Here is a 23,697-nt window from a genome sequence, read left to right as displayed (position 1 = left end):
AAGACTGGGGCATTCCACCGAGAGGTGTCGAACAGTCAATAGGACCAGTCAGTCATCACAATGGGGAGAGGGAGCCCCCTCAAAAAAAAACCGAGTCAGCCATGTGTGGCCAATGTGTCACATTATGAAAATGATGAATTAACTTTTGTTTGTTTTTGCCCTTACCATGTTGATGCTCCATGCCAACCTGTTCCCTGAGAGAAATAAGACCATCTGAGGACACCTGTGTTCCAGAAGTACTGTACAAGAGCAGGGATAGGTGCCAATAATGTTGTCACAAACCAAATCCGTATACAGTTGGTCCTCATATTACGCGGTCCCGCATTCCGCGTTTCACCGTTAACGCGGTGCCTTGCCAGAACCTAACATTTTCACATTCCGCGGTCGTGAACCCCATTACGCGGAGAGCGGCTGGCAAGCCGCGCCATTTTTGGATCCAAACCTCCCGCCATCCGCCATGTTGTGTAAGAGGCGCGAAAATGGTGCGCACAAGGTCGCCCAGTCATCAAAACATGACCAGTTCTTCACCCGCCACCCACTACAGCCGGCCCAAGTCAGTGATAGTGATAATTATAGTGAGGATATGGACTTATATGAACTTTGGGGGGTTTGACAAAGAGGCCCTGCAAGCCTCTGTGGTGGATAGTGATACAATTGATACAAGTGATACAGGTGAGGGCCAATAATCTGCCCTCTGCCTCGGAACCAACCGCCCATCCCCGTGTGCCCAGCCATCTTTTCTACTAATGTAAGTGTTAAAAACCTAATATTATTGATATTTCTCTTAATTATTAATTGTGTGTGCATGCCATCATAAAGTTAAGATAATATTTTTACTACAACATAGTTGTGTGTCGTCAAAAAGTGGAGTTTGGGGATCGGCCCGGACTCCATTTCAATTAATCCCATATGTTATGTTATTCACTTTACGCGTTTCTCACTTTCCGCGGTACCCTCCGGGTTACATTAATCGCGTAATATGAGGACCAACTGTACCTTGTAAATCCAGCCCTTATTATTTTTATATAATGAAAATAATAAAAAATTATGTACTGTAATTATTTTCATCCGGACAGTGTGCCTTAGTTTTATTTTATTTCTCATCATAATAAATAATATAATTTGTCTTACTGAAAATTTTCATTAGCTCAAACACCACAGAGGAAGAGAGGGGATGAGGGAGTCAGAGATGCGATACATTCCATACAACTTATCCTTGTATTTATTTATTTTTTATTGAAGATGTTATATTATCTATGATGAATCATACACCATAAAAGGCGGATTATATGATAAAATAATAAATAAATTAATAAAAACAGGTTCAAAGCTGGCACGTGCAGCAGTGCCCAGGTCGCATACAGTGGTCCCTCGGTTAACGAGCGCCTCGGTTAACGAGATTTCGGTTAACGAGTTACCTCCCATAAGATTCTTAACTTCGGTTAACGAGTTTCTTACGAGCTGACCTCAACAAGTTTTGGCTTGCACTGGGCGGTCAACCAGCTGTAGTATTATTCCGTCAATACATTTATCGGTTCTAGGGCTTAAATTCCTTACTATTTTAGTATATATCAAGAAGTTAAAACTATTCAATAATTTTAAAAGTTTAATATTAAATTTTTTAGTCATTTTAACAATTATTGAACATAATTGAAGGTAAAGTGACTAGTTTAATGCGCGGCATCCAGCCTCTTAACACAGCAAACAGGCGTTAGTCTCTCTGTTTTCACTGGAGGTAACGTCTTGCTTGAGACTCTCTTCAACTAAATGGTTTTTTTCTGTTTCCAAGCAAATTATTGGTCATTTTGAAATTTATTTTACATATTGACAATATATAGCGCAGTGCAGTGTTATTTTAAAGAAAATATTCTTTATTTACAACAAGTTTAACTTTGAAAAGCACGTGTTGACATTGTTTGAATCCAGCATGGGGCCTAAGAGATCAAGAAAAGCGATTTCAATCCAAACCAAGCAGGAAATCATAAAAAAACATGAACAAGGCATTAGAACAAATGCGCTATGCAAAGAATATGGCATGTCGGCATCAACTGTGTCGACAATTCTTGCACAGAAAGACAAATTTAAAGAAGTGAAAGTGAGAGACAAATCTACAAGAGTGTTTAAAAGTAGATCACAAATTGCAGAAACTGAGAGGTTACTTATCATCTGGATTAGGGAAAAACAGATGAAAAGTGATTCAGTGTCTACTGAATTCATTTGTGAAAGAGCCAGGGAGATTTACGAACATTTAAAGACAGATCAACCTGGTTCTTCAGGCACAGAATTTGAAGATTTTCGGGCCAGCAAAGGCTGGTTCGAAAAATTTAAGAAAAGAAGTGACATTTTCAGTGTTGTTAGGCATGGTGAGGCTGCTAGTGCTGATAAGGAAGGGGCAGCAAAGTTTTTAGATGAATTTAAAAAACTGATGGAAGAAGAAAATTATCTTCCACAGCAAGTGTTCAATGTGAACGAAACTGGGCTGTTCTGGAAAAAGATGCCCAAAAGAACATTCATCACCAAAGATGAAGCCTCTTTACCTGGGCATAAACCCATGAAAGACCGTCTCACTCTATTGCTTGGTGCCAATGCTTCAGGGGATTTCCGACTGAAGCCTATGCTTGTCTACCACTCTGAAAACCCCAGGGTGTTCAAGCAACAGAAAGTGGTAAGAACAAAGCTTGGAGTTTATTGGAAGTCCAACCGTAAGGCATGGGTGACAAGACAGCTCTTTAATGAATGGGCTGTTGATGTGTTTTGCCCTTCTGTCAAGAGCTACCTAACCACCAATAAACTCCCTTTAAAGGCTCTTCTCCTCATGGATAATGCTCCTGGTCATGACCCTGACCTTGCCAGAAATTTGGAGTATCAATTTGACTTTGTGAAAGTGTTGTTTTTGCCTCCAAACACATCATCAATCATACAGCCAATGGACCAGAATGTGATCAGCAACTTCAAGAAGTTGTACATGAAGAAAATGTTTAGGAGGTGTCATCAGGCAACTTCCAATGATCCTGAACTGACAATGAAACATTTCTGGCAACACAATTTAACATCCTGGAGGCTGTAAAATTGATTGTGTCATCATGGCAAGAAGTCTCCACTAGATCCCTCAATTCTTCATGGAAAGCACTGTGGCCATCAGTAGTCCATGATTTTGAGGGATTTGAGGAAGAAACAGAGTTGGACCAGGAGATTGTGTCCATTGGTCAGTCATTGGGCCTTGAAGTGGAGGAGGAGGTTGTGGAAGAGCTTGTGATGTCTCATGAGGAGGAACTTACTCCTGATGACTTGAAGCAACTGGATGAGATGTTACATCTAGGCTGACAGTGTTGAGGAGGAAATTGAAAGTGATGACCATATGTCAGCTAAACAGTTGAAAGATGTGATTTACTACTGGGAGAAGTTCAGGGAACTGGCTTCAAAGCACCCAGAAGTGGAAAAACTGAACTAACTTTGTGTCATGTTGAGGACTCAGTGGTCTCCTTCTTTAAACATAAGTTAATGGTGAGGAGGACAGATGCCCCACAGACCACAATTGACACTTTCTTCAGTAAAAGGCAGAGGGAACAAGATGCTATCCCTCAGCCTTCTACTTCAAGAAGGAGAGAGGATGTTCATGGTGGAGAATCTGTCAGTCCAGAGGTTCCTGACATTTTCATGGAAGGTGACTCACCTTCCAAGAAGCAGTAAAATGCTTCTCCTCCACCTCCACTTCCTTCTCTTCTCCCTTCACCTCCTCCACCTCCCACTTCCTTCTCTTCTCCCTTCTCCTCCTCCACCTCCACTTCCTTCTCTTCTCCCTTCTCCTCCTCCACCTCCCACTTCAAATTCACATCATCATCATCATCCAGGAGCCTTCTACATGCACACCTCAAAGTAAGTGTACTTTACTACCTTTTTTGTTGAATTTAGGCAATTTTCGGTGAGCTGGAACCAATTACCCAGAAATCCATTGAAACAATGGTTTCGGTTGACTAGTTTTTCGGTTCACGAGCAACCTTTTAGAACGAATTGTGCTCATTAACCGAGAGACCACTCTATATTTAAATACAAGTTTTTTAACTCGTATTTTCGGGTAGATAAACTTAACCTTCTTCATTTATTTTTACTAATTTACATTCACACACCATCGTAAATACATAATGCAAAAAAAGTAAGACATAATTGTCCTAAGGGCAAACCTGTACTCAAAATACTAAATAATTACTAAAAATTTTATGTCTAATGCAAACAATTTGATGCTTTTACTCATATCAATCACTATCTTACAAGAATTCCAGCAATGTAAGTTGTATTCTCCCAAGTCAATTCAGTAAAATTTTATAAGCAAAAAACTTAAAGTCCCACAAAACAGTATGATCTGATAACTAGCTCCTGATAACTTTCCCACCTGCTGTCAACAACCTCACCTTCCCCCTCCTCCCAGCCAGGGTGGAGGTAGTAAATTTTAGGCTTAAAAGTTTTTAACTTATCAAATGTCACAGACTAAACTTAGCCGAATATAACTTGCATTGATGGAATCCTTGCAAGATAGTGAATAATTTTAGTCCTTAATGTAGTACATTTGAGTACAAAGTGAGTACAGTACAGTAATATGTTGCTTAAAATTATGGCTTTTTCACAGGAAAAAGTCTGTAGAATTAACCCCAGTGGTCAGGATAATATTTACTGTATTTTTGGTGTTTTTTATATCGTTATTTATCGTTTTTATACATTTAGTATATTCGCCAGAAGATTCAGACAATCGGCTTTTCGGATAGGTGGTCCAGATCTTCGAACGTTCACTGTATTAGAACAAGATATTTTGCAAATACACCGACAAGATTATTGGTGATTTAGTAAACTGGTCAATATTTTTTTTATTTAATTTTTTTTTTTTTGCAAATTGGCCGATTTTTGTGTTTGTAAAATATTATCAGACATTTGCAAACACACCGATTTTGCATAAAAAAAATGAAGAGGAGAGTCTGGCTTAGATCGACCAAAAAAAAAAAAAGAAAAAGAAAAAAAAGATAAAATATGAAAAAACCCCAATTTTTGCCAAATAATTTGGTCTTAAAAACTCGAACTACACACAGGTATATACGGTAAATAAGGACATGGGGGGCCAGGGATTTTTGGGGGGGGGGGCAGCAATAGTACACGGATTTTTAACATTCACGGGTATCTCTGTTACCTAACCCCCGCGAATGTTAAGGGCGACTGTATGTACTGTACATACATACATACATACATACATACATACATACATACATACATACATACATACATACATACATACATACATACATACATACATACATACATACATACATACACATACATACATACATACATACATACATACATACATACATACATACATACATACATACATACATACATACATACATACATATATATATATATATATATATATATATATATATATATATATATATATATATATATATATATATATATATATATATATACAGTGGGGTATGCTATAACGAACGGATCCTACTACGAATATTCCTATAACGAACGGTTTTACCTATAAAATTGAGAATGCTATAACGAACGCAACTCCTACAACGAACGCGGATGAATACGGGACTATTTCGCCTGGCGCATGAATATTGTTGTACCGCGACCCACAACAAGAGCGTCAGGCGCCATCTTTGTCTCATTGTGTAGCCAGTGCACCACTGTTATTGTTGAAATTTCGTCTTTTGATGTGGAAATTCGCGTTATTTGTATAACTATTTTGTTATACAAGTATACAATTGTAACAATGAGTCGTCCAAAGCGAGTGAGAAAGCTAATAACCCTTGAAACTAAGAAAGAAATTATAAAGAAACGTGAGAATGGAAGAAGCATTGCGAAACTTAGTGATGAATATGGGATGGCTAAATCGACTATATGTACGATTTTGAAGAATAAAGAGGAGTTAAAAACTGTGCAAGTGGCAAAGGGAATCTTTAGACTTAGCAAAGCAAAGTGTAATGTGATTGAAGAGATGGAAAATTTACTCTTAGTGTGGATAAAGGAGAAAGAAATGGCAGGTGGTAACATTAGTGAAGCTATAATTTGTGAGAAGGCTAAACAATTGTTTGAGGACCTTAAAGCCAAGACTCCCAGTGGAAGTGATAGTGATGTGCCAGTGTTTAGGGGTACCTGCATGCTGAATAACACTAAGGTAAGATAAAGTACCGTATTTTTTACATTTTCCACAGAATTTTTTCAGTGTTAAGTGGTTGTATTTGGGGGCCTGGAACGGATTAATCCTATAACGAACGAATGCTATAACGAACGAGGTTCTGGAACCAATTACGTTCGTTATAGCATACCCCACTGTATGTCTGTATATGTATATATATATATATATATATATATATATATATATATATATATATATATATATATATATATATATATATATATATATATATATATATATATATATATATATATATATATACAGTCTACGCGGAAGGTTAAGGCACAAATTGGGCTGTGACTTCACTTTTAGCACAAATCGTTTTACCCTCAAGATAGGGATAAATTTTGATCAGAAATATTTAGTCACAATTCTAACGGCATCTGGAACCCGTAGGCGACAGCTGTCACATAGCAGGAACTGCTCAGTCTTTGTTTAGGTTGCGTGGGTGGAGGTTATTGTACCCATGTGAGCGCCACGTGCCGTGATTTTACGCCTGAGTTACAGTGCTTTATCGTGTGATTTCTGGGTCTTTAAGATGTCCAAGAGAGTTACTAAGCATGAGGATATTGCACAGGTGATTGGTTTATACAAGGCTAATCATAAAGTTACTGAAATAGTTGAATTAACCGGTGTGTGCCGCCGGTCAGTGTACCGATTCATCTCGGGGTTTGAGGCAAACAGCCAGGAAGAGTTGCCTACCCCTAAACCCAGGTCTGGGCGACCACGGCTTACGTCTCCTAGAACCAGGAAGGTGATTGCTAGGCAAGTTAATGCTAATCCTAAGCTCATGGCCCAGGAATTAAAGCAAGCTAACCCCGGACTCTTTGGTCAAGTCTTCTTAAGGTCGGTGCAGCAGCTTCTTCATGACGATCTCGGTTATCGCGCCTACCGACCACGCCGTAAGCCCCTGCTGACTGCTGCCCAGAAGAAGAAGAGGATCACTTTTGCGAAGAAGTACAGTGTCTGGTCCCTTCAGGATTGGAGGAACGTCCTGTGGAGTGATGAAGCCACGTTTACAGTGAGTGGTTGTGGTCACGATAGGGTGTACCGCCGGCCAGACTCTGACCCGCTCGACCCCAGGTACACCGTCAAGACGGTCAAGCATCTTGATTCAGTGATGGTATGGGGTTGTTTCACTTATTACGGTGTTGGTGAGTTGGTTGTGCTTGAAAAAAACATTAAAGTTAACCAGGGTGTGTACCTCGAGCTTTTGTGACCTTCTGCCTGACTCGTTTGAGAAAACACGCGCTGTCGTGTTCATGCAGGACGGTGCTCCCTGCCACACAGCCAAGTCGGTTACTCAGTGGTTGGAGGATTGCCAGGTTTCATATTTTAAGGGCTGGCCTGGCAATTCCCCCGACATCAACCCTATTGAGAACCTTTGGGGGCTCATGAAACGTCGCCTATGTGACCTCGACACCTTGTCCGTCCCCAAGCTCACCACAGCAATTAAGCAACTGTGGGCCAATTTCACCCCACAGCACCTGCAAAACCTTGCAGACAGTGTTCCACAACGACTGAAAGAGGTGCTGAAGAGCAAGGGAAACACAACAAAATACTAAGAGGGGTGGGTGAGTGTTATTTTCATTTTTTTATTGCCTTAACATGATTTTTTTATTTTTTCCCCATGGTGTGCCTTAACCTTCCGCGTAGACTGTATATATATATGTATATATATATATATATGTATATATATATATGTATATATATATATATATATGTATATATATATATATATATATATATATATATATATATATATATATATATATATATATATATATATATATATATATATATATATATATATGGAACATTCTGTTGCTCACAGAATTTCTTCACATCGGGAACGAAACAGTCATCAAACCAGGAGAGGGACAGAGTAGAGAACATCCACGCCTTACGTGCGGTCAGCCAGTGGACATTTAGCTTGGTCATGTCCATGCTCTTGTAGTCGTGCGGCTTGCGTGCTGTGTGGATCACCGATAACGTGAGCTTACAGGTACCGGAGGCATTGGTGGTAAACAGGACGGTGATGCGCTCCTTCTGCAACCTCCGGCCCCGACACTTGCTGTCATTCTTCACAACGAAGGTCTTGGAAGGTAGCTTTTTCCAAAAAAGACCAGCTTCGTCCATGTTAAACACCTGGTCGTCGGTGTACTGTCCTTCCTCCATAATCTCACGTAAAAACGGAGGAAATTCCCTAGCCGCAACACGGTCAACACTAGCTTCTTCACCACCAATGTTGATATTGGTGATCTTGTTCCTCATCTTAAACCTCTGTAACCACCCAGAGGAAGCATTAAAGGGTTTGGGCTCTGCAATTCCCATCTTTCGTGACACTGCAGCATACAGTTCACGTGCGTACTCCTTAACTGAGCGCGTGTCCACCGCCATGTTCCGTCGCACCTGACGAACCAAGTAGCTCACAAGTAATTTTTCCGTCTTGAGAAGCACCTGGTTGTGGAAATACTTGATCATAGAAGCACTTGTAGACTTTGTGATGTTCATGTGCTCCTTTATCTTGGCTGCATCCTTCTTAATTGTCCTGATCGTAGACTCGTTAACACCATGCTGGCGCGCGAGATCACCTGTCTTGTTCCTTTCTCCAACTCTTGTATGATCTTATATTTAATTTCGTAGCTTAAGGAACGTCGTGTCTTCTTTGGCTTAGGGCGGCTGGGTCCAGGTAATGCAAGGTTTCTTTGTGGTGGTGGCCCGGTGGGAGCCATTGTTATGGAACAATAGATACCGATATACACGGTGTAGCCGGGAGGGGTGTAACTGACGCGGGTAGGTCAAGGGGCTTGAACGCTCCCGCGGTGGGACACGTCATAGTACATTAAACCAATCATAGCTAGCAGGGAGGGAGGTAAGGATGCTTTGCCCAATCACAGTCCGATATGTCATATGACATTACCGATAACACAACAAAGACATACACTGCGCAACCTACTCGTGCCGCTTACACAACATGGCAGATGGCGGGAGGTTTGGATCCAAAAATGGCGCAGCGCGAGAGGACCGCCAGCCGCTCTCCGCGTAAAAGGGTACACACACAGCGGAAAGTGAGCAGGGTACCGCGTAAACGTGGAACCGCGTAAAGCGAGGGTTTACTGTATTAGTTTCATACATTTTCTGCATTATTAGCATATATTCCATAACAGCTAGTATAGTGCTGCGCCATTTTCTCAAATGATGTATGCTAAGCCACTTTCATTAATAGTGTACACTATTGAAAAAGGGGCAACTTGTAAAACCTTTAAAAATTCAAATTATATTTCTGGGTATTTTTCATGTTCTACAAAGGTTTACCAAAATAAAACATTTATTTATTATTTTTATACTTTGCATCTACATTATAATTTATGTTTTCATATCTGTACAGTACTTTATGTATCTTTTATTCACTGAAATTGATTTTCAAATGTCAGTATGTTAGCTTGGGTTGTGCTAAGCTGGATGAAATGTATCCGAGTTCCTTTACAAGCATAACATTCCTTAGTCCATATTCCTATTTATAAACACAACTGTATTCCCAATTAATAGCATGCCATACTTCACTAAATAAAGAAGTCACCAAGAGAGCACCAGTTTACACTGAAGGAGATGACATGGAGAAGACTCTCATTACTATTATTTACACTAAAGGAGATGACATGGAGAAAACTCTCATTACTATTATTTACACTGAAGGAGATGACATGGAGAAAACTCTCATTACTATTATTTACACTGAACGAGATGACACGGAGAAGACTCTCATTACTATTATTTACACTGAAGGAGATGACACGGAGAAGACTCTCATTACTATTATTTACACTGAAGGAGATGACACGGAGAAGACTCTCATTACTATTATTTACACTGAAGGAGATGACACGGAGAAGACTCTCATTACTATTATTTACACTGAAGGAGATGACATGGAGAAGACTCTCATTACTATTATTTACACTGAAGGAGATGACATGGAGAAAACTCTCATTACTATTATTTACACAAGGAGATGACATGGAGAAGACTCTCATTACTATTATTTACACTGAAGGAGATGACATGGAGAAGACTCTCATTACTATTATTTACACTGAAGGAGATGACATGGACAAAACTCTCATTACTAGAAACTTTCTTTTCTATTTTCATGAGCACTATATAATTCATAAGCAAAATATTCATCCCTCTTCACATTTCCAACTTTAGTTACTCTTTTCCTCAAAATATGATCACATACACTGACGCAGACACTCAAAATGGCACATACAGAAAAAATAGTCTCCTCTCCTATTCAATAAACCTAAGGGCAAAAATTTTAACTTATCACAAAAAATAAAATTTGCTTAGAACACAAAGGTTGTACAGTACACTGAATCATGTCAGTGTATATATCAGCATGAGCAAAATGCAGTGCACAACATTTAATTTTTTTATCATTAAAAATTTAAATTCAAATTTTTGAAAGTTAGACAAAATACAAACAATTCTAAAATGCCTCACCTGCAAACTGCCGCAATCTGCCCTTCATCCATGCATGTTTCCGTGACAACATCAGTCAGGGAGCCACCAGGTAAATATTCCATAACTACCTGTAATATACAGTAAAGACACAAAATACATTATTGAAATAAAAAGTTACAATTTGAAAAACTACAATTTAAGTGAAACTATGACAGTACAGTATTTAACCTCTTCAGCTTTATGAGCAAAAGTGCCACAATATGTTATTTTAATACAAAATTGTGAGTCAGGCTAAATTGTGAACATTACTTTTTTCACTTATTATTATAATAATAGCTAAACTATAAGAATATTGACGGTAATATTGAGGAGTAAATACAGGAAAACCTCTTTAATCCACCAAGGTTCCAATAGTTTTCTCATTTTGAAGCAGGCAGTTCACATTTTAAAACTGAGTGACTAGATTTATGAAACCAGAAAATTCTAATTCTTTTCTTTTACGTAATAGAAATTTAAGGTGCTCTTTCATGTTAGTGATAATTTTTTGGGTAAACTTCCTTTGTTTTTATACAAGTATATGTCTAGAATACTAAACATATTATTCCTCGTTATCCCTCGTTTAGTAATAATTTTGTTTAATGTTAGGTTTTCAGAAACACATCCCATCGTTAAACGAATGATACCAGTAATGTTGTTAGTGTTGGCATCATGGGTTAGCCTGTCAGGTCAGATATAATAAGGTAGTCCCAGCAAATTGCTTCAGTTTTAAGAGATACCTCATTGTCAGAATTTAAAGACTTACTTCAGATTATATGGTAAGAAACAATTAAACTACAATAATAATGTAAAAAGCATTATGCTTTTTAAAAGATGTAATTTGTAAGATTATGTTCAACGGTGCATTTAAACAAGTCTCGGAAGTCATCCCCCCCTTTCAATCACAAGAAATTTACACCAATGCAGTTCATCACTTATGTATAATTAAATGAATGGTCACTTTAACCCTTAAAGCCCAGGTTATGTTCCTCTACGTCCACCATAGCGACCCTGGGTGACGTTCCTCTACGTCCTTAATTTTCGCGATATAGTTTGAATGTCCAGGTGGGACGAAGCACTTTGTACAAGATATTTATTTACTTGGAAACTCAAATTGCACATAATCTTTGTCTCAAGTCTAGTGGTCCAGTTACCCACAAACTATCATGATGGATGCAAGTCCTTTGACGTCTCATGACATGCCTTGCCGCCACATACCTTCGACAGTAGCGCTACTTGATTTGAGTGGCAATGATATAGTATCGGATAACGAAGACAGCAATAGGGAGGAAACAGACCTAAAATATGTCGAGTTTGTTGAGGCCAGCGGTGTGGACAGTGATACAGAACAAGGACTCACTCTTCCACCCCACCCCGTGGATGCCGTGGTGGCTGTGGACATTGGGGACCACATGCATGCCAGCCACAACAGTATGCTTGGAGTGACTGTAATAATTTTATGCCTGAAATATCAGTTTTCAACTGTGGATTTACAAAAGAAAAAAAAATGTTGAAATATGCCCACGTGAGGGGTCCAGCAGGTCTTACATTGCCCCTGGAATAAGGGTTAGATATTAAGGGAGATGGTTCTAACTCATTTGTAGCACAGTAAACCCTTGCAATTCGTGGATTTGCGATTCGTGATTCATGATTTTGACGATTCACGGTAAGCAAATGGTGGTTATGGCAGCTAGCTTGCGAGCCTCTCCCACAGCGCAACGAGTCCCACAACACACCCACAGCGTCTCCTCTCCCTCTGTTTGTGCTCAACAATGCCTGTGACACAGCACCTCGTGTTGTACTTTGAAAACTTTAGTGTTTGTGTGAAAATGGCCCCTAAAAGATTGCCTAGTGTGTGTTAGTGATGCTAGCAGAATGAAACAAAGGCAAAAGTCAGTGATGACCCTGACAAGGAAAGATGAATTATTAGACAAGTTAAAGTAAGGTACGAGTGCTGCTGCGGTTGAGCGGTTGTTTAGTGTGATCAAATCCACAAAGCGATACCTAAGAAAGAAGTAACAAGCAATTCATGATTCTGTTCAAGCAAATGCTAAAGTGGTGCAGGTTGTTTGTGACTGAAAAAGCACTGAACATTTGGATTGAGGACCAGCACCGCAAAAAATTTTCCGATCGACAGCAACGTGCCTATTTTTACCAGTCAATGGGTGGTGAAGGGGTTAGTGTGGCTACTGAACCAACTTTTAGTGCCAGTAAAGGTTGGTTCGAAAATTTTAACAAAAAAATTCTCTCTTCAGAATGTGAAGCTGAGTGGGGAGGCCACATTAGCTGACCACACAGCCGCAATTGCAATTCCCGCCAAGCTGAAGAAAATACTAGAAGAAAAAGGCTATGGGCCAGAGCAAGTGTTTAATGCTGATGAATTCATTCTGTATTGGAAAAAATGGCTGGTAGAACGTACAAAAACAAGCAGGAGAGGCGTGCCCCTGGGTTCAAGGCAGCCAAGGACAGTGATGCTCACCTTCTGTGGCAGTGCAAGTAGCCACATGACCAAACCTGGCTTGCTTTACTGCTCAGCAAACCCTAGGGCTTTAAAGGGTAAAAACAAGAGCTTTTTGCCAGTTTTTTGGCAGTCAAACAAAAAGGCATAGGTAACTGTGCTAGCATTCCTGGAATGGTTCCATAAATGCTTCATCCCGGAAGTGAAAAAGTACCTTGTTTCCAATAAGATGGAATTCAAGATGCTATTATTGATAGATAATGCACCAGGCCACCCAAAAAGTTTACAGTTTAGCCATCCAGGTGTAGAGGTGATGTTTCTACCCCCTAACACCACTGCTCTTATTCAGCCTCTCGATCAGGGTGTAATACGCACCTTCAAGGCATATTACACCCAATGCTCTTTTGGTAGTATCTGTAGTGCCACGGACATTGACCCTGACCTAAATGTTAGCAAGTGTTGGAAGGAGTACAGCATTACCAACATCAGTGAAGCAATCAATGAACTCAAACCAGAGACAGTGAATATTTGTTGGCAAACCTTATGGCCTTAGTGTGTGAATGACTTCCAGGGATTTCAGTCCATAGTAAAGGCTGTGAGTGTTGCATGTCAGTTGGGTGGTGAGGGGTTTGTGGACATGGCCGCTGAAAACATGGAACAGTTGATTGATGATTGATGGGCACGGAGATGAACTGACAGAAAGAAGTTTTGGAAGAGTTGGTAAAAAGTGCTGAGGAAGAACAGTGGAAGAAATTATGGAATTGCAACAAGAAGGCTGGGGCTTCAACAATTTTGGTGAACTATTCTGAAATGTTAAAGTGGTAACTGATTTCATTGTTGAACACGACCCTTCCATGGAACGGAGCCTTAAGATGGTCCAAGAAATCAACCAGGTATTGTTTCCTTACCAGGAAATGTTTAAAGACCTCAAAGCCAAGAGAAAACCACGACCAACCACCATGTTTTTTAAGAAAGAACCAGCCGCTCACCCATCTGATTCGTCTCCCTCCCTCACTCAGTCAGCTGCTACCGCCACTGTTCCACCACCCTCATCCTCCCAGGCACCGGCCTCCCAGCGGTGAGCCTCCCTATCACCACTGACTGCATCACCCTCTTTCAACAGTGATCCTGATGATCCACCCATGCTTCAGTAACCAGATGTCTCCCTATGTACAGTGCACCACTTCATCAAGCTCCAAACTTCAAAATACGAATATCAGTAGTATTGGTGACTTAAGTTTCTCATACAGAGTACTGTACAATAATAGCTCCGTTAGCTGGAATTCCTTAAACCTGGAACTCTCCAATAGCCAGAATTGAAATTTACTCGGAATTTTTCCGGAAAATCCCCTAAATTCCGGGTTTGGGAAAAAATTCTGAGGTTGAAAACCAGGAGCATTTTCTGAAAAAAAAAATCCGGAAAATCTGTCCAAATTTTTATTTTTGGGTCTGGGAGCAAATATCGATTATGAAATAATGCGCAATTACCAGAAAATCAAAGAAAATTGAGAGAAAATCACTCCAAACCTTTCTGCTCAGGACCTGGGGACAAGGGTTGGTGCGTGGGTGGGAAGACCAACCACTTGGGTAATGCTGGATTTTTCTGCTATGGATCTATTTATAATTACAGTGCAGATATAAATGTCTCTTTAAATGTCATACAATATTAAAAAATTAAAATAATACAGTAATAAATCAATGTAATTCTGAGCAGAGCTAATGAGGCGAAGGGTGAGGTGACGGAGTCAGGTGGTGAGGTGACATGCCAAGACACTTACACAACACACACATTAACAGCACTACTAAACCATTGTCTTTCAACATTTTACTTTATAATTTCTATTTTAAAATTACTTGATACATGATGGTTGAATTTGGCTACTTTTCCACTTAGAGAACTGATCAATGAATAAAACGGCATATGGAGACGCATCATACACTAGTGATGTCACTAAGCTTCGCAACTGCAACCACAACTGCTGATCAACCAAATAAATTATCACAACCTGTATTCAAATGAACTAAGTTTATTACTAAAATAATTGTCTAGTGCAAACTAGGGGATGTTTATACTCAAATTGATCGCTATCTTGCAAGAATTCCAGCATTGTAAGTTATATTCTCTTAAGTCAAGTCAGTAACATTTTATAAGCAAAAAATTAAACCCACTGCCTTTCATAATCCTTGAGTCCCTGACAACTATGTAATATGCATTAATCCTCCCTCCTGGCTGTCAACAACCCACCTCCCCCTCCCCCCAGTCAGCAGAGGAGGCAGATGAGGTGGGTGAAGGTAGTTTTAGGCTTAAAGTTTTCTTATAAAATGTCAGAATTGACTTAGGAGAAAATAACTTGCATTGCTGGAATCCTTGCATGATAGCAATTAATTTGAGTATAAACATCTCTAGTTTGCACAAACAATAAAAATTTTAGTCCTTTGGCATAATACATTTGAGTACAAAATGAGTACAGTAATATGTTGCTCAAAATTATGGCTTTTTCACATGGAAGTCTGTATAACTAGCCCCAGTGGTCAGAATATTATGGTATCGAATGTTACAAAGATTTTGAATGAATTCTTTGTTTAGTTCTGTACATAGAGACTTGGGGTTAGAAACTGTAATAATTTGAACTTATTAATACCAGTAACCTTCATATACTACAGTGGGGTATGCTATAACGAACGGATCCTACTACGAATACAGTGGGGTATGCTACAACGAACGGATCCTACTACGAATATTCCTATAACGAACGGTTTTTACCTATAAAATTGAGAATGCTATAACGAACGAAACTCCTACAACGAACATTATTTAATTTTTTTTTTTTTTTACTAATTTATTGTTTTTTTTATTATAAGTATTAATGATATTCTTTATTTCAGGGGTTTAGATGCATATTTATGCACTTTTTTACAATTCTTACAATTTTATATTATATTTTTCAGTGTTAAGTGGTTGTATTTGGGGACCTGGAACGGATTAATCCTATAACGAACGAATGCTATAACGAACAAGGTTCTACAACCAATTAGATTCGTTATAGCATACCCCACTGTATTCCTATAACGAACGGTTTTACCTATAAAATTGAGAATGCTATAACGAACGCAACTCCTACAACGAACGCGGATGAATACTGGACTATTTCGCCTGGCGCATGAATATTGTTGTACCGCGACCCACAACAAGAGCGTCAGGCGCCATCTTTGTCTCATTGTGTAGCCAGTGCACCACTGTTATTGTTGAAATTTCGTCTTTTGATGTGGAAATTCGTGTTATTTGTATAACTATTTTGTTATACAAGTATACAATTGTAACAATGAGTCGTCCAAAGCGAGTGAGAAAGCTAATAACCCTTGAAACTAAGAAAGAAATTGTAAAGAAACGTGAGAATGGAAGAAGCATTGCGAAACTTAGTGATGAATATGGGATGGCTAAATCGACTATATGTACGATTTTGAAGAATAAAGAGGAGTTAAAAACTGTGCAAGTGGCTAAGGGAATCTTTAGACTTAGCAAAGCAAGGTGTAATGTGATTGAAGAGATGGAAAATTTACTCTTAGTGTGGATAAAGGAGAAAGAAATGGCAGGTGGTAACATTAGTGAAGCTATAATTTGTGAGAAGGCTAAACAATTGTTTGAGGACCTTAAAGCCAAGACTCCCAGTGGAAGTGATAGTGCTGTGCCAGTGTTTAGGGGTACCTGCATGCTGAATAACACTAAGGTAAGATAAAGTACCGTATTTTTTACATTTTCCACAGAATTTTTTCAGTGTTAAGTGGTTGTATTTGGGGGCCTGGAACGGATTAATCCTATAACGAACGAATGCTATAACGAACGAGGTTCTGGAACCAATTACGTTCGTTATAGCATACCCCACTGTATACAGTAAAATACAGTGGTCCCTCGGTTAACGAGCACAATCAGTTCCAGCAGGTTGCTCGTTAACCGAAAAACTCGTTAACCGAAACCATTGATTCAATGGGTTTTTGGGTAATTGGTTCCAGCTCACCGAAAATTGCCTAAATTCAACAAAAAAGGTAGAAAAGTACACTTACTTTGAGGTGTGTATGTAGAAGGCTCCTGGATGATGATGATGATGGGAATTAGAATGGGGGTGGAGGAGAAGGGAGAAGAGAAGGCACTGGGGTGGAAGAGAAGTCACCCCATGGCACCATTTCACCCATAAAATTTTAGTTCTCTTGGTGTAATTCAAGATTATTTTCTTTAAATCAACACTGCACTGCATTATATATTGTCAATATGTAAAATAAATTTCAAAATGACCAATAATTTTCTTCGAAACACAGCAAAAAAAGCGTTCAGTTGAAGAGAGTCTCAAGCAAGATGTTACCTCCACTGAAAACAGAGAGAGAGACTAACGCCTGTCTGGTGTGTTAACAGGCTGGATGGCACGCCAAAAACTAGTTTCTTTACCTTCAATTATGTTCAATAATTGTTAAAATGACTAAAAAAGTTAATATTAAACTTTTAAAATTATTGAATAGTATAAACTTCTTGATATTTACTAAAATAGTAAGGAATTTAAGCCCTAAAACCGAATACTGTATTGGCGGACTAATACTATAGCTGGTGGACCGCCAAATGCAAGCGAAAACATGTTGAAGTCGGCTCGTAAAAAACTTGTTAATCGAGGGATTGCTCGTTAACCGAAGTTAAGAATCTTACGGAAGGTAAATCGTTAACCGAAATCTCGTTAACCGAGGCGCTCGTTAACCGAGGGATCACTGTACTTATTTTTACCTTAATATTCAGCTTGACATTTAAAGATATAATATTGGAAACGTCTCATAGACAATTTATTCAGAATCATTATGGTACCAAATTCATCTCTCTAACACAAATAGAAGTTCATAATGAATGCTGTGAGTGTTTATTTGTTTTTCGTTAATTAGTAATGATACGTTACTGTAAAAATCTGTGCTTATTAATACACGAACCCTTCCTTTACAATACAGTACAGTACTATGTGAATACCTCAAGATGTAAAATTTATGTCATTCAAGACATCTCCAGGTCATAAGACCCACTAATCCCCCACCCACCAGTGGGTACCTGACATAGCATTCAGGATTATTTGGGTAAAAAAAATCGTGTGTCTAACAAAATTAGTACAGTAAGGTCGTGAAATAGGGTCCAAGGATGTTCGCTATACTGTATACTAAATCGCGATATATAATTACATGTAATCAATGGGGAAAATAGGGTTAGGTTCTGTAGGCCAATAAAAGTGACTAAAATTGATATAAATTGGCAGTCTAAAGTTAGCAGAATATAAATTACATTGCTAGAACCCTTGCAAGACAGCAAATAATTTCAATATAGACATCATATATTTTGCAAAAGAGATACAAATTGTAGCCCTTTGTAATAAAATTAATAATTAGTACTAAATTTTCTATGCCTATTGTGAACTATAGCATGTTTATATTCATTTAAATCACTATCTTATAAGAATTCCAGCAATGTTAATTATATTCTCTTAAGTCAATTCATTGACATTTTATAAGAGAAAAACATAAACTCCCCCTCTATGACAGATAAATAAATACCACTAGGCAACCATTGTCTGGCTCCAGCCTAGCTGGCATAATAAATCAACTCTCCTCTGACTTCCAGTAAGAGTGACTATAGTTTTGAGGCTTAAAGTTTTGATCTTATAAAATGTCACACTCTAAAGTTAGCAGAATATAAATTACATTGCTGGAATTCTTGCAAGATAACAAACAATTTGAATTCAAACATCATATATTTTGCACAAGAGATAAAAAGTTTAGCCCTTTGTAATAAAATTACTAATTAGAACTAAAATTTGTGTCTATTGAAAACTATAGCATGTTTATATTCAAACTAATCCCTATATTACAAGAATCCCAGCAATGTTAATTATATTCTTCCAGGTCAGTTTAGTGACATTTTATAAGAGAAAAACTTAAAGTCACTCTTAAGGACAGATATATAAATAAGCACTAGACCTTGGCATCAACTGTTAAACATATCACCTCATCCCCCATCTTCCCAGCCAGGTTTTGGTGGTTTTGGGCTTAAAGTTTATCTTATATATTATCACAGACTAAAGTTAGGAGAATATAATTTGCATTGCTGGAATCCTTGCAAGACAGCAAATAATTTGAATATAAACGTCATATATTTTGCACAAGAGATAAAAATTAATCACCTGTATCACATCACAGTAGTGATTTATGAGTTCTAGCGTATATGTACGATATATATAGTGATTTAAGGGCGATTTAGGAGTATTTCTGACTTTACATGAGGTCCCACGAACGTAACCCTCGCATAAGTTGCAAGTCTACTGTATATTGGAAAAAAAATTAATTTTGGTAGCAGTAATAAATTCAAAATATTTCCTGCAAGATTTCCCTCATGAAATGAAAAAAAACTATTGCAATATATAGGAAAATGTAGATAATTATGGTAGCCCATGATATTAAAAAATCTTTAAATAAAGGCCCTATATATTCCGACCCTACTGTACTCATTTTATCAATTCTGGTATCAACATTTCATTTCTTTTTTTTTTTAAATAAAAGAATGGAACTCCTATCATTATACATTATCAAAATATTTTTTTTAAGGATATCTTATTGGAAACACCTTGAAGAGAATTTATTGAGGATCATTATGGTACCAAATTCACCTCCCTATCACAATTAGACATACTTGAGTGAGGAAGGGGGAAGTAACTGCACGGCCCTCACCCCCCCAAAAAGGTTCGACTCCCGCCCTCTAAGCTCATTTACCCACACTGTGCTACATTTGCCAATATTACACCCTACATCACACACACAGACAAACACACCCTCCAATACCACCCACACACCCCTACATCACCCACACACACCCTCCAACACTACCCTCACCCTACATCACCCACACCATCACTACCCACACATCACGCACACACAATCCAACACCAATCACACACCCTTGACTAGGGAATTGAGACAGTAAGCATGAGGAGTGAGGGTCTTATTGTATGAAAAATTTGCGTGCATGTGACTGCATGGTAGTGAGTTATATATCAGCTGTTAAGGAGTGCTTGGCAACACTCAGTTCCACACTATCTCTCTAATCACCCACACCTTTGTGCTTTCTCACTCCATATTTTAAAATGTTATGTAACGTAATGTTGAAGGGATACAACTTTGCTCATTAAACTTAAACTTATAACAATCTCTCTACAAATACTTTAGGTTTCATGTTTATTCAAGACATCTTCAGGTCATGAGATCCACTAATCTGCCACCCAAGAAAGAGTGATCTGACATACCATCAGAAGGTCAGTATTGTGAAATAACTAATCCCCCACCCTACCTCCACATGACATTGCATCAGGTCAGGTCAGTTGCACGAGACCCGGTAATCCCCCACAGCTCCATGGGAGTGGAAAATACCAGTCTTTGCTGCAACAGTTTCATTCACGCCCATAACATATAGATTTTTTATTTTTAAATATATTTAATTTACCATACTTTTAGATAAACTATTCTGGATTATTATAGTAAAGAAATGGAGTTCCTAACTTAATTCAAACTGCATTTACAGATTCCGGAAGTTTAGACTAAAGGAAAACATCTCCAGAACCCAGAAATGTTCTGGGGAAGTGGGCTAGTCTCCATCTGTGCAAGATGTCTAGTTTAGACACTCGGAAACTTTTCCCAGTAACCGGAAAAGATTCCAGGGATAGGGAATTTTTCCGGGTTTGAAAAAGTCGTCTGGTTAGCCGGAAATCTCTCATCCCCGAAAGAGCTCTGCACCAGTTGTTCTGGCAAACAGGGATATCATTGTATAGGTATATATTAGTACACAAATGTAGTATAAGTTGCTATTTGTGGTTTTGCTAATTCGCACCATTCCTTGGAACCTAACCCTCACATATAGCAAAGTTTACTGTACCACTGTAAATTGTTTATCTCATTCCAGAAACATCTCACAAATTCCTCTGTAAAGGAAAGGACACTGGCACAAAAGCTTGCCTTTTTTCCTCTCTGCAAAGGAGGGAAGGTTGGAGTCTGGTGTAGTTTCCATGCATAGCTCCCCTATAAACTACACACAGGTCTGACCAACATAGGGATGCTCCCAGGTGCCTGCGTAAGCACCTCAGCACCTTCCAATGATTTAATAATAATAATAATAATAATAATAATAATAATAATAATAATAATATTAATGACAGCAATCTAGGTTTTTGTTCTTAAAACAAAACAAAGGATGAAAATTATGAACAGGCATATCTTGATACTAAGGATAGTTCTCTGACCTGACACCTTGGGGCTGGCTAAAGAATAATCCTGTACCCCAATACAGCAAACCCTCTAAATAAGGAACGTCATTTTGTCCAGTATAATTAGCAGAATAAGCCAATAAGATGTGTTAATTGAAACAATGTCTGCTATTGACCAGGCACATTGCCCTTCAAATGTCTTAAAAAAAATAAAATAAAATAAAAAAGAAAATAAAATAAAAAAGAAAAAAGAAAAGTGAAAATTCTCCAAAGGCTTGATATGGAAACTCTGTGACCAAGCATTCTGGATTCCTAATACAGTAAGTCCTCGTTTAACGTTGTCCCCGTTAACGTTGTTTCGTTATAGCGTCGCTACTCTTTAGACACCAATAATTCGGTTAACGTCCCGACGACTCAATATAACGTTGTTTTTGCGTCATCAATGACTACTTTACACGGCACATCATTCTCTCTCGTCTTGCCTCGCTATGCTCTATCAGCTTGACGTGTTACCTCTCACTCATGGAACATCACACATTGTACCAAAGCGGCGCCAGTCTTTGTTAGGTTTCCACAGCGTTCTTACGTGTTCAAAAGTTTTTGCTCGTAATCCTGTACTCTAACCATTCAAAATGGCTTCCAAGCGCCCATCAAGCGCTACTGATGCTAGTGTGGTGAAGAAGCAACATATACCATTAGCCTTGCTACGAAAATGGAGGTTTTAGCCCGTTTTGAATAAGGGGAACGTGCAGTGGACATTGCTGGTGCGCTTGGACTAACCCCCACAACATTGCGTACTATCCAGGCCAACATGGATAAGATTAAGGTTAGTGTTGGAAGTGGTAGTTCTCCGAGTGCAACAAAGACAAATCATACTCGAAGTTCCGTGATCGAAAAGATGGAAAAGATGCTGGCTATGTAGATGGAGGACCAGAATCAACACAATGCCCCTGTGAGCCTTATGGTTATCCAGCATAAAACCAGATTCTTGTTTGATGACTTAAATGCAGAAGAGGGTGAAGGATCGAAGGAAGAGAACTTTACGGCCAGTCAAGGATGGTTTCAGCGAATTTAGGGTCGTTATAACTTCCACAATATTAAGATGACTGGTGAAGCTGCTAGTTCAGATATGGTTGCTGCAGAGACATTCTCGCCTGAATTCAAAAACATTATCTAGGAAGGAGGCTACTCAGCGAAGCAAGTCTTTAATGAGGATGAGACTGGTCTCTTTTGGGAAAGGATGCCTGAGAGGACCTATATCTCCAAGGAGAAAAGAGCGCCTGGTTTTAAAGCAGCAAAAGACTGCTTCACGCTGCTGCTTGGCACGAATGCTGCCGGTGACTTCAAGCTGAAGCCTATGTTGATTTCTCGCGCTGCCAACCCACAGGCCCTGAAAGGTTACTCCAAGGAACACCTTCCTGTGATCTACAAGGCAAACAAAAAGGCATGGATACCCAGCGCCACATTTAGCCAGTGGTTAACCATGTATGCCGTCCCTGCAATGAAGGAATACTGTGCCAAGGAGAGCCTTGACTTCAAAATTCTTCTTGTCATTGACAATGATCCAGCTCATCCTCCCAATATCGATGACTTACATGACAGTGTAAAAGTTGTGTTTCTGCCTCCCAACACGACAGCACTGATGCAGCCTATGGACCACGGCGTCATCGCCGAATTCAAGGTGTATTATTTAAGCTGCACCATGGCTCAGCTGCTCAAGGCTACTGAAAGAGAAAATAAACCTACATCCGAGAAAATTGTCAGGGCAACATGATTCGGCAAGGATTGCAAATCTTCATTGATTTCGACCCAAACAGAGAACGTAGCTCAAAGATTCAACACAACATTGATGACAGTCTTGGTTGTTACACTGAGACGTATAAGGAGAAGAAGAGGAGCATTAAGCAGTCAACACTGGATTAATTTTTTCGTTGTCAGAAGGCAGCAGCAGCATCTTCACAACAGCCTGCAAGCGAGGAGGAGCAAACAGCAGCCGAAGAACCCCAGTCAGGGCGGGAAGGGAGGCACCTGCCGAGTCTCAGTGACTCACCACCCTCCTCCTCCGCTCCCGCCAAACTCCTCCGCTCCACTACCCACAACACACTCCGCCCATCAGTGAATACAAAACACAATGATTTAGTTCTATATACAGCACCTCCCCGACTTACGAAGGGGTTAGGGACCCAAATCCAGATCGTAAGTCGAATTGGTCGTAAGTCGAAAATGCGAAAATAATACAGTGGTCCCTTGATTAACAAACA

At 39.1% G+C, this 23,697-nt stretch overlaps 1 protein-coding gene across 1 annotated transcript in view; it reads right to left on the bottom strand.

Annotated features, from left to right (window-relative positions):
* Nucleotides 1-23,697, bottom strand: part of LOC121879600 (serine/threonine-protein kinase Pak-like) — a 122,820-nt gene that overhangs the window by 36,388 nt on the left and 62,735 nt on the right. The window contains exon 12 of the mRNA XM_042386301.1: nt 10,709-10,797. Within this exon, the coding sequence (XP_042242235.1) occupies nt 10,709-10,797 (89 nt within the window). The remainder of the gene's footprint in view (nt 1-10,708; nt 10,798-23,697) is intronic.

The sequence above is a fragment of the Homarus americanus genome, unplaced genomic scaffold, assembly GCF_018991925.1.
Source record: "Homarus americanus isolate GMGI-L3 unplaced genomic scaffold, GMGI_Hamer_2.0 scaffold51859, whole genome shotgun sequence".
Classification (NCBI taxonomy): Eukaryota; Metazoa; Arthropoda; class Malacostraca; order Decapoda; family Nephropidae; genus Homarus; species Homarus americanus.
Note: the sequence above shows the minus strand (reverse complement) of the source record. Positions and strands in the feature narration are given on the sequence as shown.